At 38.9% G+C, this 18,302-nt stretch overlaps 1 protein-coding gene across 1 annotated transcript in view; it reads left to right on the top strand.

Moving 5' to 3' along the window:
* CDS1 (CDP-diacylglycerol synthase 1) overlaps nt 1–18,302 on the top strand; it is a 65,296-nt gene that overhangs the window by 43,568 nt on the left and 3,426 nt on the right. The window contains exons 7-12 of the mRNA XM_031433224.2: nt 1,002–1,084; nt 2,893–2,980; nt 5,322–5,390; nt 8,987–9,139; nt 10,108–10,227; nt 12,276–12,379. Of these exons, the coding sequence (XP_031289084.1) occupies nt 1,002–1,084; nt 2,893–2,980; nt 5,322–5,390; nt 8,987–9,139; nt 10,108–10,227; nt 12,276–12,379 (617 nt within the window). The remainder of the gene's footprint in view (nt 1–1,001; nt 1,085–2,892; nt 2,981–5,321; nt 5,391–8,986; nt 9,140–10,107; nt 10,228–12,275; nt 12,380–18,302) is intronic.

Below are 18,302 nucleotides of genomic sequence, written 5' to 3' on the forward strand. Positions count from 1 at the left end.
TTTAAGCAGATGAAAATAAAACAACCAGTTTAATATATTTTTTGCTGAAATGGAAAATAGGTTTATTATGGAGATAATAATAGGTACCTACATCATAGGAATGTTGGGAAAATTAAATGAGTTCATACTTACAAAATGCTTAGACAAGAGCCTGAAACATAGTAAGTATTCAATAGCTGTTAGCTGCCATAATAATTATTATTAAATTTTATATTATGTAGAGATGAAACATTCTATACATACATTAAATAAATCAAAATCCAAAGAATATTGAAAGATCGTTTTATAAATTCCAATAAAAATTATGAGACTAGTACACAGAAACATTAGCTTTTTTAATTCACATTCTACTCTTACTGATGATGCTGAAATTCCCTGAAGTGGCCATCCCTCAGGCTAGATGGAATTGATGAAATACAGAGCCTTTGAAAATTTGAAATTGAATACTGTCATTGAACAGAGCTGTGAAGATCAACTTTCAAGTACGAAAAGATTGAGTTTAAGGGCAATTGATCCCTGCAGGTTTGAATCATTTGAAGTTAGAAGTCACTCTTTATGGGAAAATGTTACCATAGTGAACTCAGAGAAGAATCGTTTTTAGCATTTCCAATAACTGGAGAATACAGCCAGAGTAAAATTTTAGTTCCTATCTAAATGCCACAGCAACACCAAAAACTTCTCATTATAATTTAAATTTCATTATTCAAGATTATGGTTTAGTTTTTAATATGTGTTTTTAAGCTTCGTAGTGTATCTCAGTATTATTAGCATTCCATTTGTGTATAAACTAAGATTATTTTATTAAATGTTTTCATGTTTTTAAGGTTTTAGTAGGCACCAAAATAAATATGATTTACTAACGGCATTTATTTTGTATGACTTTATCGTATGAAATATGACCAGTAGTCATGCTAGAAATTCGGTTTTCAAAATTGCTGTTGCTTCCTGAGCTGCACTGACCGTCATGTTCACTAATTGTTGTGTTGTTGGGCTGTTAACAGTTCGCATGGACTCATGTCACTTTACTGATAACAGTTACTCAGTCACATCTTGTCATCCAAAATCTGTTTGAAGGCATGATATGGTAAGGGGACAGTATTATGCTGCTTTATCTTTATGTCGTAGCATGTTTAAAGCTCTTTTACATTGCATAGTGTCTTACAGAAGTTCTACTAAAATGTATTATTTGTTGTTGCTCAATTCCATGAAAATAGCTTACTAAGTTTTGCTTACTATTTGACAGTGGAAGACACTTTGTTAACAACCGGAAAACTTCCTTATTCAGGTTTCAAATAAGGTGCAGGAAGTCTTTATAAAAGCTTCAAACAATTAATTACATTTTCTGGTTTTACTACACCTTAATGTGACTTAAAAAAAACCCCAAAAAACAAAAGACTTGACTTTAAAAAAAAGCGTACTATTTACGTGGAATACAAAAAGAGCAGGAAAGTGTCCTTATCAGCAGACCGTGTGCTGGCAATGCATTTTCTCTAGGTAAAAGTTGGGGAAGTTCTGCTCTGCCTTTGTATAGGACTAGGTGTCCAGATTTCAGATATTTGGAGTTACTTGCTATATAAGCAGTGGGTTGCAGATTCAGAAAGCATTTTTATTAGTTCAAAATCAGCTAAAGTTATAAACATTGTTATTAGTTAAAAATAAGAGTGGAGAAAAATCTTAGGATTTTAAGAAATCTGACTGTATTTCCCCTACATTCTTTTAAAATCCATTAATTAAAATCTTTTACAGTTGATGGATTTAGTCAAAATAAATTTATTCCCTTGATAGGTTCATGTTTTTTTAACCAAGATATATATGGGTATGTAAACAATTAGAATCATTTTAAGACTGTCTTCCATATCCAAACTTTTAATTGATGGGTGGCAGTTACTGAAATTAGTAGCTTCTGTACAATTAGTAGGGTTGAATGCAACTATAGGCTCACATAGAATTAAAACTGATAATTTTACCTCATAAAGAATTTGTATTATGAGCTTGGTATAAGTTTATCAGCTTATACTCTGCCTAATCAAATGACCCATTTCCATTTTGAAAGGCTGCTTTTTAAAAATTCTTTATACTATTGTAACTTGTTCCTGTCCACTGGAAAAAAAAAAAGGACAACTTAAGAGCAGTGAGTTAAGTTTTATTTGAGGCCAAATGAGGACTATAGCCTGGGAGACAGGCTCTCAGACAGCTCTAAGGAGCTGCTCAGAAGAGGTAGAGTGGAAGGTCAGTATATATATGTGTGATTTTAGTGAAGGGGGTATGTGCAGTCATGCACATATTTTGGCAGAAGGTTGCTGCTATTCATGAGCAGCATGAGGAGCAGATGTCTTTGTTAGTGATTTTCGGAGACGATGCAAGAAATTGGGCTCATAAAAATCTTCCCCTGAAAAATACCTATCTGAAGGCCTGTTCTGCCATATTTTCCCAGAGCACCGAGTGCCTCATTCCTTTTGCCTGGAACTCCTTTCACGGTGTGTTGAAGTTCAGAGACTGCAGTGGCCAGTGACTTCATTCTTGTAGCCTTCACAGATGGCAAATGACAATTTCTAGTTGGCATTCCTCATAAAACTGAAATTTGAAAGTCCATAGCTATGGAAATGGATTTTTATTTAAATACTAAAATTAAGTTGATTATTTAATATTTTTATTAACAACATTCTTCTAGTACATTAGTTTATAGATTTTTGCTCTGCTTACTTGCTAAATGGGCAGATTTGGTTGATATTTATCATTTCTGTCAATGTTCTAGCACGTGTTATGTTCTGGAATAGGCTGCAGGGTGATCCAAAGGGTTATTGCATTGGTTCATCATGAGTCATAGCCTGTATAAATATTTGCCACTTAATCACATGGACTCTTTTCTGCTGCCTTTTTTTTCTTTTAAAGGTTCCTTGTTCCAATATCAAGTGTTATCTGCAATGACATAACTGCTTACCTTTTTGGATTTTTTTTTGGGAGAACTCCGTTAATTAAGGTAATGGAAAAATAATCTCGCGCAAGCCCCTACCGTAACCTGAAAGAGTCAGCCCTGGAGAAAATCCCTAACAGTTTGGTGCTGTAGCACGGTTTTGACTCTGAGGTGCTTGGATTTTCCTTAGCAGCCAGTGTACGGGGCAGGGAGCCGTATTTCCCAGTGACACTGTCTGGGTTCTTCATCAGATATTCTCTTGGCTCCTCCATCAGTCATCCTCTCCCATGAAGGCTCCTGTCATCTTTTTGCTGGTCTCTTTCCCAGGGCTGTCGTGTGTGCTTTACTCTGCTCCCCATCCACCCTCTCAAAAGACCCTTCCTCGGCTCTGCTGTCCTCTCATTTATCTCCTCCTTCACCAAACTGTCGGTGAGCATGTATTATGCCGTCTTCACATACTCATGTCCGCTTGTGAGACTTTTACACCCAAATTTTTTTCAAAAAAAAAAAAAATTGACACCCTGCAATAAAACACTAACGATGCAAGTGATAAGGAAAGGTTAAGGTGTGGAACAGGAAAATACACATGAGCAGACTGTGTTGTTTTCCCGTCGGTTTGGTTGTTTACAGTCAGTAGAGGCCAAGAAGGAAATTAAGTCATTTACCTCGCTCCCATCTTGGGAAAGAGAGAAACAAAGCAAGTCCTCGTGGAAAAACACTTTTTTTTTTCTAGAACTGATTTTCTTTAAAAAGAAAAGCTTTTCATGTTGGGGCTTTAGATAGGATTCCCTCAGTTCATCTACTGGGCAAAGTCTTTTGTAACATTCCCACAAATACAGTAATTGGCTATTTTGGTGTTATTATATGAAGGCATTTTTGGAGGGACTGAGACAGTTGTTCAGATAGGAAACCTGTTTGTTCAGAGTGATGGAAGGGTAGTTTATCCTCCCAGGGGAATGTGTGGACTGCTCGTCCTTCAAAAACACCTTTCTTAAATTCTTCCCCACATAGGAGTGCAGCACATGGCATCAGGCTGAGCTGTAGGGATACCGGCCTGAAAGCCAGACATTTTTTAAAAGTTTCTAAAGCTGCTTCAGCACAAGAGCAAGTTCATGATGAAGTAGTCAGGGCTTCCATGACAGCTGAGAAGTTATTGGCTGAGGAAGCCCTCAGAGCCCAGAGGAGAATCTCTCTGTCTGATTTTGAACATTAGGTTCTAGGGCATTACCAGGTTGGATTAGTTGTGTGACATACCCAGTTGTAATCAAGTGAGTTAACCCCTAAATCAGTATGATACGTGTCAATTTAATTTGATAAGCTATCTTTAAAATCATCAGCAGGCACTTCTGAATTCGAGTCAACTCCTACTTCATGATAAACATACTGAATCATCCTAGGAGATGGTGTATATCAGCCCCTTTTCTCTATGGCAGAATTGTCAGGAAAGGCTTTGCACTTTGCAAGCTTCAAGACAAGAGCTTGTGTGCTTTAGCATGTCACCCATTTCTAGCTGCAGAAACCTCCCTCTGACATTTCTTTGACTTCTGTCCCCCTGGATCCACTGGAAGGATTATCACAGAGGCTGTCCGTGATCTCCTGGTAACCAAAGCCCCATACAGAGCCTTTATCTTACAGAGCATCTCAGGCAGTTAGCACTGTGTCTACTTCTATATCTTTGCCTCCTGCCCCTGCTTCACCAAGTTCTAGACTTTCCTCCAGATTTCTCTCCCTGAATGAGCCATTGACGAATAAACAATAGCTGGAATCTGAAACAAACCCTGTCTATTCTTAGAAGCACAACATGTTTCTTTCTTCATGGAGACAGATGTACATTGTGACCAAAGGGAGGAGGATATATGCATACCCATGGGGCAAATACTGTGCCTGGGGCTGTGGGGGATGTTGTTACTTCAGAATGAGGTCTGCTGTAAGCATGGCATCTGGGAGTATATGGGAACCTGGGGCGCTGCAGTGTTCATGTTTTGTGATTTTATTTTTGATCAGTAGCAGATCATCACAGACTATGTATACTTAGAATGAGCATATCTCATCCTTATTTCAATAACTGCACTATTGTGGGGCTTTATATAATCATGAAGACTATGGGACAATTATTTCAGCATAAATAGTCCTTTGAGTGAAAAAAATAAATTGAGGCTATTTACAGGAACAAATATTCACAGTGTGTCAAACGTCTGAGGGTCTAATATGTGCTAGACACTCCTAGAGATCTGCGCAAATAAATCAGGCTCGTGGACTGAAGGAAAAAGGGCTGCAGAGCCTATCTAATAAGAACAGTAAGGAGAGATGTACGAGGTATGGTGGGAATTCACTGAGCAGAGCCTGCATATGTATCTGTGTATTTTGTGAGTGGTAACACATTCTAATTTTATTTGTCCTTTTTCAGTTGTCTCCTAAAAAGACTTGGGAAGGATTCATTGGCGGTTTCTTTTCCACTGTCGTGTTTGGATTCATCGTGAGTTTTACTAGGATTTTTATTTTATTTATACTTTGAAAAACAGAAGCGAGTTTATTAGTCTATTCTAAACCTAAAAGAAATAAACCCCAAAATGCAAATAACTTTAACTGAAACTCACTAAACAGAAGCTACGTGCACACCTCGGAGATATTGCGGTTTTGGATCCAGGTCACCTCTCTGTAGCGAGTGTTGCCATAAAGCAGGTCACACGAATGTTCTGGTTTCCCAGTGTGTATGAAAGTTTTGTTTATGTTATACTGTAGTCTGTTAACTGTGCAATGGCATTACATCTGAAAAAAAAATGTACAGACCTTAATTTAAAAATACTTTACAGCTAAAAAGTGCTGATCGTCATCTGAGCCTTCAGCAAGTCATAATCTTTTTACTGGTGGAGGCTCTTGCCTCCGTGTTGATGCTGCTGACTGGTCAGGGTTGTGGTTACTGAAGGTGGGGGTGGCTGTGGCAATTTCTTAAAATAGGACAGTGAAGTTTGCCACATGGATTGACTCTTCTGTAGCATGTAGTGTTGTTTGATAGCATTTTACCCACAGTAAAACTTCCTTCAGAACTGGAGTCAGTCTTCTCAAACCCTGCCACTGCTTTATCAGCTAATGTATGTCAGGTTCTAAATCCATTGTTGTCATTTCAGTAATCTTCACAGCATCTTCACCAGAGTGGAGTCCATCTCAAGAAGCCACTTCCTTTGCTCATCTATAGGTAGCAACTCCTTATCTGTGGAAGTTTTATCATGAGATTACAGAAATTCAGTCCCATCTTCAGACTCCACTTCTGATTCTAGTTCTCCTTCTGTTTCCACCACATCCGCAGTCACTTCCTGCACTGAAGTCTTGAATCCCTCAGAGTCATCCATGAGGGCTGGGATCAGCTTCTTCCAAACTCCTGCTAATGTTGTTATTTTGACCTCTTCCTGTGAATCACTAATGTTCTTAATGACATCTAGAACGGTGAATCCTTTCCAGATTTTCAATTGACTTCGCCCAGACCCATCAGAGAAGTCACTGTCTAGGGCAGCTGTAGCCTTATGAAATGTATCTCTTAAATAATAAGACTTGAAAGTGGAACTTTCTCCTTCATCTGTGGGCTGCAGAGTAGACGTGTTAGCAGGCACGGAAACATTCCTCTCGTTGCACATCTCCATCAGGGCTCATGTTTAGAGCTCTAGATTAGGCTTTGGCATAGGGAAATGTTGTGGCTGGTCTGAGCTTCTGCCCCGACCACTAAAACCTTCTCCGTATCAGCACTAAGACTGTTGGGCTTCCTTATCATTCGTGTGTTCACTGGAGCAGCACTTGTGATTTCCTTCAAGAACTTGCCTTTGCAGTCATAACTTCACTAACTGGTCCAGGAGGCCTAGCTTTCAGCCTGTCTCAGCTTTTAACATCTTAATCATTAAGCTTAGTTATTTCCACCTTTGGATTTAAAATGAGAGACATGTGACTCTTCCCTTCATTTGAACACTTTAGAAGCCAGTGTAGGATTATTCACTGGCCTGATCCTGCGGTGTGTCAGGGAACAGGGAGACCTGAGGAGAGGGTGAGGGACGGGAGGACGTGGCTGGTCAGTGGAGCAGTCAGAGTACGCACAACACGTACCGATTAAGTTTGTTATCTTACATGGGTGTGACAAATAGAGTAATAATGAAAATGTTTAAAATACTGTGCAAATTACCGAAATGTGGCACAGAGACACGAAGTGAACAAATGCTGTTGGAAAAATGGCCCTGATAGACTTATCTAAGGCAGAGTTGCCACAAACCTTCAATTTGTTAAAAAACAAACAAACAAAAAACAAAAAACACCCACAATATCTGTGAAATGCAATAAAGCAAAGTGCAATAAAATGAGGTCCGCTTGTATTCTATACCCCACCCAGCAGCGCTCATCCTGGCCCTGCACCAGAAACCCCCGGGGACCTTATACACCACCTACATCCCAGCCCTCTCCAGGCCAATTACCTTTCTCAGTTGATTCTAATGTACAACGAGTCTTGAGGCCTGCGGTTGTGCTATTGTTTGAGTAGTTTTTAACAGCTGTTCTGCCTTGTGGGGGACACAGGTGCTGGGACGGGTGGTGGCTTTGAGTAAAAGGAGAGAATGCAAATGATGTGCTGCTTGCCTTGGTGGGCGCTTACTGCTATGAGCCCAGCTTACAGAGAAAGCTGGTTAAAAATAATTGACGTTTACTTTTAGCTATGAATAATGGATATTGTTAATGTTTTAAAAATTAGTGTACAGTTAATGGAATTTAGGTTTTCATTCAAAGGTGTCTTGTGAGAATCAAAAAAAAGTACAGAAAAATGGCTTAATATAAGATAAATATACCCCCAAAAATTACTGTCAGGAAGTTTAATTTTTTAAGGATCTAGTCCCTGACAGTTCTAGAATATATTCTGTAGCCAAATATAGAGCAACATGGAGCTTTGAGAGGGAGCAAATATACAAATAAATGGAAATGAGCCAGATTCCTAAATGGGAAAACCACCGTAATTCGTCTATTTATCAGTTTAGTTCATTCTCATTGAAAATTCCAATAGAATTTTAAATATTATTTGTATTTATTTCATAGAGTATTGATGAGATAATAATTGATAAATAGAAAAATGAAAAAGTATCTGGGACCCGTCTAATGTTTTACATTATGTAGCAGGCATAATTAGAATATTATTAAGTTAAACAGTACCACCTGAATTTGGTATTATTAAAGACTAATTTAGAAATACTACAAGGACTGCAATATCATTGGAAGAAAATAAAGAGCTATAAGAATGTAATGCATGAAAAAATAATGAAGAGGGAAATTATATATATTTATAATAAGTGATTTTGAGGAAACTGGTTGTTTGGAAGCAAAATCAATTTACATCCATTTCTAGTGTCATAGTTGTACTTCCATTAATCATTCTTGAGCAGAATAATGGTGTGAACACCTGCAGAAGAAAGGGAATAAACTATTGTCTAGCAATTTAAATTTATTATAAGATATTTTGTTTTATATATGTTCTTCCATGGCTGAGAACAGCTAGTTTTTAAAACTGCAGTGATGCATCCAGGGAAAGATTAATTTAGTCAACATTTTCTGGGTTGGTTAAGAATAACAGTGTTTTTCACTGTGCTATTTTCTTAGTAATTTTAAATCACTGGTTATTTTTTAATTCATGAAATTATTATAACCTTTATGCAAGAAACTAAAGTCCTGCACTTTCTCATAGGTCTATAATTGTTACCTTCTGCTGACACTAAATATGTGTACTTAAAAAAAGTAACACTTTGCCATAATACTTGGCTAAATGTTCAAGTCAGCTTCTTTTTCTCTTTCCCCTTCCCTCTTTTTATTGTGGTCATACAGAGATTATAATCACACTGATTTCTGAGAACATTTTGTTTTCTAATGGCTTTTCAGAGTCTTTTATTGTGTCAGTTATGATCATTTAACTTTGAAAATACTTAACAGAATGTGAATGCAAGGAAAGTTTGGCATTCTTTCTCTGGCCTTCCTGACATATATATATTTTAAATGTGTGTATATATATATATTTTCATTCAGTGTTTCATGAATGCTTGCTTGGTCATCTAGGCTGCATACGTATTATCCAAATACCAGTACTTTGTCTGCCCGGTGGAGTACCGCAGTGATGTCAACTCCTTCGTTACAGAATGTGAACCCTCAGAACTTTTCCAGCTTCAGAGTTACTCACTTCCTCCCTTTCTGAAGGCAGTGTTGAGACGGGTAAGATAACACTGTAGGGATCCTCTATCCCAGAGATTAAGCTTCATTTAAAAGCTTCATTTAAAAAGCAATCCCACTCCTGGGCATATATCCAGAGGGAACCCTAATTCAAAAAGACACACGCACTCCAGTAATCATAGCGGTGCTATATGCAATAGCCAAGACATGGAAACAACCTAAATGTCCATTGAAAGATGACTGGATAAAAAAGTTGTGGTATATTTATACATATAATGGAATACTACTCTGCCACAAAAAGAATAAAATAATGCCATTTGCAGCAACATGGATGGACCTGGAGATTGTCATTCTAAGTGAAGTAAGCCAGAAAGAGAAAGAAAAATACCATATGATATCACTTAACATGTGGCATCTAAAAGAAAAAAGAAGACACTAATGAACTCATCTACAAAACAGAAACAGACTCACAGACATAGTAAACAAACTTATGGTTACTGGGGGGAGAGGAGGGTGGGAAGAGATAAATTGGGAGTTTGAGATTTGCAGATATTAACTACTGTACCTATATAAAAACTAGATAAAAAAACAAATTTCTTCTGTATAGCACAGGGAACTATATTCAATATCTTGTAATAACCTTCATTGAAAAAGAATATGAAAACAAATATATATATGTATATATATGACTGTGACATTATGCTGTACACTAGAAATTGATACATTGTAACTGACTATACTTCAATTTTTAAAAAAGAAAGTAGCCTGGCAGATTTTAGTGCAACAGGTGCTTACAGAGGGAATGGGGAGTGCTGGCTAAGCAGAGGATGGTAATAGGAGCTTACAACAAATATTTTTTTCCTATGATCCTGAAAGTTTGTGAAATTAACAAAAATATGGCATGTACTTTGAGTTATTGTTTTACATCATGGTTCTTAGTTTAGGTGGCATGCTCAAATTCAGTTTTGATGCTGTTAGCCCGAACCTTTCTCTTCTTTTTTCTTCTTTAGGAAACAGTGAGCTTGTATCCTTTCCAGATACACAGCATTGCTCTTTCCACGTTTGCGTCTTTGATTGGACCATTCGGAGGTTTCTTTGCCAGTGGATTCAAAAGAGCTTTCAAAATCAAGGTATGTGTTTAGATTCTTTGTTACATTACTTGAGAATGTAATATAGTTTGAATTTAGTTGTCTATTGGTCTCACACTTCAAGCCACTGGGCAAAAAACTTTTCCATCCTATTTGTCTCAGCCTCACAAAAATGATTCCTGGCTGATTTGAGTGTATTCTTCCTTGCTGGGTTTTGGTCATGCCATGTTAATACATTTGAACTGACATGTGTCACATAATGTTGGGACAAACACAAAATCTTGGTTCTTCAAGTGTTCATCCAAGAATCCAGCCATGCATTGTCTGAAGTCTAGTGTCCTGTCACAATCTCACTTGAAGGGACATGCAGGAGAGCTCTGGATATGTAACTCCCCATTCTGCTAGATCAGGGTTTGGAAACTCTTTCTGTAAAGGGCCAAATCATTAAGTAATAATGGCAGTATTGCAAACTACTCAACTCTGAACTCTGCCATTGTAGTTGGAGAGCCCCTCAGACAGTATGTCAGTGAGTGGGTATGGCTGGGTTTTAATAAAAGTTTATTTACAAAAAGCAGACAGCCAGCTGGGTTTGGTCTTTGGGACATAGTTTGTTGATCCTTGTTTCAGAAGCTTAAAATTTTCCCTGTGTTTTGTTGAAGTTAGGTTCTCACAAAGCAACATACATTTATCCAGTCATCTCAGCTCTCCTCACGTGGCTTCACTAATACCAAACGGTGCTCTGCTAGGAGTTAGAGCGTGGCCACTGCAGGTGGGGAGGTCAGGACAGGCCTCTCTGAGGAGGTAGAGTTTGAGCAGGGATCTGACAAAAGGAGAATGGGTCCTGCAGAGAAATTGAAGGAAGAGGGTTCCAGTGCGTGCAAAGGAGTAGGGGAGCTTAACTGCTGGAAGGGGAACAGGAGCAGTGTGGCTGCAGAGAGAGTGGGAGATCAGATACAGAGGGTTCGAGGCCAGATCACGCAGGGCCCGGAGGCCAGGGAAATAAAGACGTGAACTCAGTGAGCACTTGCAGTGGGGAAGACACTACGTTAGGTGGAATGCAGTACACACAACTGCACAAGATGTCCCTGTCCTCACGGCACTCACCCCCTCACATCCACAGAGAACCACACAAAGCTGCGATGACTAGAGTCCTGTAACGGCTCCAAATAACAGTGGGATTGAGTTACCATGGCTCTCTTGGGCTTGGGTTAGTAGAGAAGAGAAGGAAGGAAATGTGTTGGCAAAAATTAGCCAAAGAATTTTTGAATAATTTTTTTTAGACAGAGAAATGTTATGTTTAGAATGGTATTTTCTTTTAATGGCCTTCAGTGTAAGGTTTCTGGTTGAATGGTGAGACTTCTCTGTATGTTTGAAATGAAGGGGTAATTGCTGTTCCATTTTAGAGGTTTTTAGGTTGCCCGAGTAAACTAGAGGGCAATTAGTCACTTCCATTTCCTGAGCCCTGGACATGTGTCCATACAGGGTCAGTCTGCAGATGCTTCCTAACCGTCCCCTAACTATTTGGCCGTTTAATGGACTAACATGTCCCAAATGAACTATTTTAATTTTCTTTTTTACCCCAACACTTAAATATTTAACTACCGTAATAAATATTTTTTTATTTCAGAGTAAGAATTGTTAGGATAAACATGAGGTACAACCAGTAGTCCATCTGTCAACAACAAGAAAATAGCTCCCCACATAATTTCTGATTAAACAGAAGAGCAGGCTGTAGATTAGATTGGTAATAGCCAATAGCTTTTTTGATTTAGATAGTTTTCTTAACTAAAAAAAAAGTGCCTGATTTAATTAATATTTACTTAGTGTTATTTAAAAGCTGTGTGTCAGCTCAGTAATCATTCTAACAATGGGCACATATTCCAAAGATGGGGTTTTAATCTGTTGGACATGTTCAAATAAGTTTGTAGTCAGTGGGAAAATCCCTAATAAGTTTGTAGTTAGTGGGAAAATCCAGTAGTAAAGTATTTTTCTTCGAGTCCATGATGCCAAGGAGACATTTACAAATAGGAATCTTATAGCAGATTTTTTTTTGAAAGCTTACTAATGTGTGTGTGTGTTTTTTCCTGAAGGACTTTGCAAATACCATTCCTGGACATGGTGGGATAATGGACAGATTTGATTGTCAGTATTTGATGGCAACTTTTGTGCATGTGTACATCACAAGTTTTATAAGGTACTTTTCGATTTTTAAGAAATGATTTCTTTGAATTCTTGTTTCCATTGGCATTAGTTTGAATTAGTTACTTTTTCTGTCATGGGTAATCGGTAATATCAAAGGGAATGGCAGCTTCTGGAATTGTGTCACAACTGTAGTTAGATTATAATTATTTTCCAACTTAAAAACAGTACTAGTGTATGTCATAGTTCTTAATAGGGCTGAGTTAAAATTCAGTTAATGTGGATGAATGGTACTGGCTTTGGAACATCAGGAGATTTGATGCCTCAACAGTGGACATTGCAGTGATAGTGAATACTAAGAGTTAAAAAAGAGGAGGACATAATGACTCCTCCAGTCCACCAGTTACTGCCTGAGTGCCTGTTACGAGTTGGGGAGTGTTCTGAGCATGGATATAGCAGAGACCATAACAAACCAAGTCCCTGTCCTCAAAGCTTATTTTCTTGTTGGGAATTTGGAGGGAGAAGCAGCAGGAGTGGACAGTAAACAGACAAATATAGCTTGTTCGGTGGTTATAAGAGCCATGGACAAAAATAAAGCAGGCCAGGGATGGGTGTGTGTGTGTGTGTATGTTGGGGGCGGGGGATGGAGAGGTGGGGAGGGGTGAGTGGAGGGTGTCGCTGTTTTATGCCAGGTGTTTTATTCCCATTATTAAACTTTAATGGTTTGGATCTGCTCTATAACGCCCGTTTGAGGGGTGAAAGCTAACCACATCAACCACGTGACGACTTTATTTGCCGTGGTCTCTACAGTGCCTGAGCCTGGAAAACAGGGACTTCCTTCAGGGTTACTTGGAGAGAAACTCGTATCTAAATGTCCCTAAATACGCATTTTAAATATATACCCATAGTAGTGTGAGCATTTTTGTATTAACTTTCATTTTTCTTGAGCAGTCTTGTTGGGAGTTTATTTCATAATCTTTTCAAAAGATCAAATTCTGACTTGTTAACTTTCTCTGTGTTGTTTTCTGTCTGATTGATGTCCATTCTCATCTCCCATTCCTTTCTTTCTCTAGGTTCAATTTGCTGTTTCTTCTCCAGCTTCTTAAGATAAAGCTTAGATGATTGGTTTTCAGCCTTTTTTCTAATATATTCACCTAACACTATACATTTACTCTTAATTAGTGCTTTTTTTAAAAAATAATAGACTTTATTTTTTTAGAGCAGTTTTGGGTTCACAACAGAATTGAGCAGAAAATACAGAGTTCCCACATAGCCCTCCCCACCCACACATATATACTCCCTTACCCTCATCAGTGTGGCATATTTGGTACAATCAATGAACCAGCATGGACACATTATTATCAACCAAAGTTCACAGTTTACATTAGGGTTCACTATTGATGTTGTACATTCTAGGACTTTGACAAATGCATAATGACATGTAGCCACCACTATAATACCACACAGAATAATTTCATTGCCCTAAAAATCCCCTGTGCTCCATCTGTTCATCCCTCCCTCCCTCCCTCTCCCCAAATCTCTGGAAACCATGATCTTTTTATTGTTTCTGTAGCTGTGCCTTTTCCAGAATGTCATTTGGTTGGAAGTGTATTGTGTAGCCTTTTCAGACTGGCTTCTTTCATTTAGTAATATCTTCTACATTTTTTCCATGTCTTTCATGGCTTGATAGTTTTTTTTTTTAAACTGCACATATATTTTTTCATTTATATATATGTACTGTTCATTGTTTCTAAGAATGTTTAGAGCTTTAGCTTTTTAAACTTACATAGTTATCAAAGGAATAAAGCCAACCACAAAATAAGAATTAACTTAAAAAGATATATACATCCTGCTATTAACAGCAACATTATTTATAATGGCCAAGATATGGAAGCATCCTAAGTGCACGTCAACAGCTGAATAGATAATGAAGATGTATGTGTATATATGCACTAACACACACTTGCACATAAGAAAGAAGGATACTTTGCCATCTGCGGCCCTTCATTCACTTTTTTTTTTCCACTTCAAAACCCAGAGTTTTACAACTGGCATAAACATTTCCATTATATCAAAAACAACAAAATACCTAGAAATAAACCTAACCAAGGAGGTTACCTATACTCCGAAAGCCGAAATGACACAAAGAAATGGAAAGATTTCTTGTACTCTTGAACACTATCAAAATGGCTGTACTGCCCAAAGCAATCCACAGATCCAACACAACCCCCATCAAAATACTCGCGACATTCTTCACAGAACTAGAACAAACAATTCCAAAATTTATAAGGAGCCACAAAATACCCCGAACAGCCAAAGCAATCTTTTGTAGGTCTTTTTTTTTTTTTTCCTCTTTCTTCTTTTTGTTCTCTTTTCTTACGGTTTGATGACTAGAGAAGTTCCTTTAACATTTGTTGTAAAGCTGGTTTGGTGGTGCTGAAATCTTTTAGTTTTTGTTTATCTGTGCAGCTTTTGATTTCTCCATCAAGTCTGGACGAGAGCCTTGCTGGATAGAGTATTCTTGGTTGTAAATTTTCCCTTTTCATCACTTGAAGCATGTCATGCCATTCCCTTCTGGCCTGTAGAGTTTCTGCTGAAAAATCAGCTGATAACCTATGGGAGTTCCCTTGTATGTTATTTGTTGCTTGTCTCTTGCTAATTTTCATATTTTCTCCTTATCCTTAATTGCTGTCAATTTGATGACTGTACCTTGGTGTGTTCCTCTTTGGGTTGACCCTGTGTGGTACTCTCTGCGCTTCCTGGACTTGGGGGACTGTTTCCTTTCCCAAGTTGGGGACGTTTTTGGTGATTATCCCTCCAAAAATGTTCTCAGGTCCTCTCTCTCTCTTCTCTTTCTGGGACCTCTATAATGCAAATGTTAGAGTGCTTCATGTTGTCCCAGAGTTCTCTTAAATTATCTTCATTTCTTTTCAATCTTTTTTCTTTTTTCTGTTTTGAAGTAGTGATTTCCCTAATCTGTCTTCTAGCTCATTGATCTGTTCTTCGGCCTTATTTAGTCTATTCTTGGTTCCTTCTAGTGTATTTGTTATTCATTTCAGTAATTTTGTTCTTCAACTCTGTTTGGGTATTCTTTATAATTTCCAACTCTTTGCTAAAAACTTTGCTCTGTGCATCTATACTCCTCTTGAGTTCTCTGAACATCTTCACCATCATTACTTTAAACTCTTTCTCAGAAATTGCTTATCTCCTCTTCATTTATTTCTTTTTCTGGGATTTTATCTTGTGCCTTGGCCTGGGAGATATTCCTTTGCTGCCTCATGTTGTCTATCTTTCTATGTGTTTGTGGGTTCCTTCCACAGGCTTTGGGATTGTTGTTTTCTTATTTCTAGTATCTGTCCCTGGTGGATGAGGCTGGAGTAGAGGCTTTGTGCAGGGTTCCTGGCAGGAGGAGCTGGTGCCTGCCCACTGCTGGGTGAGGCTAGGTCTTGGTGCTAATGATCCAATCAAGATGTCAGCCTCCAGGAAAGCTCATGTAGATGAACACTCCCAGAATGTCCACCACCAGCTTTTATGCCCCCTGAGTGAGCTGCAGCCATCCCCCATGTCCCCAGAAGACCCTCCAAATCCAGCAGGCAGGCCTGGCCCAGGTTCCTATGAGATCACTGTCTCTGCCCTTGGACCTAGTGCACATGAGTTTCCACGTACGCTTCTCAAGCGAATGGAGTCTCCCGTGGGGCTCCTGGTGCCAAGCCCCGCTGGCCAGATGTTCTAGGGTCTCCTCTTCCGAATGCTGGAACCTGAGCTCAGGAGCCTGAGGTGGGGCTTAGAGTTCTCACTCCTGTGGGAGGGCCTCTGTGACTTAAATCTTCAGCTCGTGGGTCGCCCACCCAGGGGTTATGGGGCCAATTATATCACGATCATGCCCCTCCTCCCGTCCTGCTGTGGTTCCCTCTTTGTTTCCAGTTGCAGGAGATTTTTTTGCTAGTTTCCAGTCTTTTTTTTTTTTTTTTCAGTGGTTGTTTAGTATTCAGTTGTGGATTTGTTGTAGTCATGAGGAGAGGAGAGCTCATGGTCCCACCACTCCGCCCTCTTGACAGGAAATAAGTAGCACTTTTTAAGTACTCTTAAGTACTTTCATCCCACGGGTTGTATTTGTATTTTCACTATCCAGTTACAAATATTTTCTGATTTCCAGTATTCTGTCTTCTTTCTTTGACGTGGGATTATTTAGAAGTGTATTGATTAGTTTCCAAACAAATGGAGATTTTGTCATTCTCCTTCCTTTCCTGATTTTTGCTTTAATCCTACTATGGTCAGAAAACATACTATTTCAGTATTTAATATTTGTTGAGATTTGCTTTGTGCCCCAAGCATATTGTCTGCTCAGATAAACGTTCCAGGTGCACAGGAAACAAGTATGCGTTGTGAAGTTCCAGGATTAGTGTTGCATGTCAACTGGGTGAAGTTGAGCTGAATTTTCTGTACTGATTTTTTTGACGTGTTTTTCCCCTTTGCTTGTTCTATCAGTTATGAAGAGAGCTTCATCAGAATTTCCCAGTTTTTGCTTTATTTATGTTGAGGTTGTGTTAGGTGTACACACATTTAGGACTCTCGTGTCTCCCCGTTGAATCACTTCTAATGTCATTATGTAATGTCCATCTTTATATACTACTTGTAAAGCCTACTTTGTTGAATAGAAGACTAGCTGCATCTGCCTTCTTTTGGTTAGTGTTTGCAGAGTATTTCTTTGTCCTTTTACTTTTTTGCATTCCTTTTTCCTTCTATTTAAAGTGTGTTTCTCTTTTCTAACAAGCATATAGCTGGATTGTTTTTGTAACCCAGTTGACAATCTTTGTCTTTTTAATTGGGGTATTTAATTCACTTGCATGTGATTTATTAACTGATACATTTCAGTCTTAGTAATTAGTGGTTAAATCCTTAGGACTCTTTATTTTCAGAAGATGGCAGCTTTCAGAGCACTAACTCAAACTTTTTTTTTTTTTTTAGATCTGCTGTTCTCTCAGTAGGGAAAAGTCATGTTGAGCCATGTTGTCCTTCATCCAAAAGTTAACATTTAGACTATTAGAAATACCGTGCTTGAGCCAGTGGGCAACTCACTGGGAGCACCTGCTGACACAATTTTGCATTTAGCTGAACTTGCTAGAATAGTCTTCCTTTTCTCTGTGAGCCTCTGCTCTGGGTTTATGCTATGAAGTTGCTGAATCTTTTCAAGAAATGGAAGACAGGCTGTGTCCTGAGTTGGGTAGACTGTGGCTGTCAGAGACATATTGCCACAGTTTTTTTGGCAGATGAGTTGAGCCACGTGCATGAAGGTGACCCGTGGGACGGCTAATCCACGTTGTTGTGCAGTTTTTTAAATCAGAGATTTTCATTGTGATATCACTGCATAGCAGACATTTCTTTGTTGCTGGGTTTTCAATTTCTTATAATTCCATTTGAACTGAAGAGTTCATGTCATACATTTAATGACCCTGTAAATGTCTTAGAATTCTGGGCCATTTTCCATATATTACTTGTCTTGCTTTTTCCTATTGGGTTTTCCTACTCACTCTCCACCGAAAGTGAACCTACCCCGCTTTTCCTATTCAAATGGGTTGTAGAAATTGCAAAGAACAATACATATGTTAAAATCTGAACTAGGCTCATTCTGAATTTGACAAAAGAGCACTTAGTGGTGTAAGTACAGAAAGGTGATCTCCAGCTCATAAACGGTTGAGTTCCAGAGTCCAGAGGGTGGGAAACTGCAATCCCCCGACTGTAGTGGTGTCTCGGGAGGGAAAGATGTGCGGGGAGTCCTTCTCGGGACCTTTTCGACCTAGAGTGCACCATCGGAGGGTGCAGGCAGAAGGGCTGGGGAGGGATGTTGGAGGAGCTCACTGTGACGGAGCCGCGTGGGGAGAGGTCCCCGCCCGGGCTGGGCTGACTCCTGCTGGAGAGCCGTGTCACTGCCCGGTGGCTGCTTAGAGGCCAGCTGGGCTCATTTCATCCCCAGTGGG

The sequence above is a fragment of the Camelus dromedarius genome, chromosome 1 (assembly GCF_036321535.1).
Source record: "Camelus dromedarius isolate mCamDro1 chromosome 1, mCamDro1.pat, whole genome shotgun sequence".
Lineage (NCBI taxonomy): Eukaryota > Metazoa > Chordata > Mammalia > Artiodactyla > Camelidae > Camelus > Camelus dromedarius.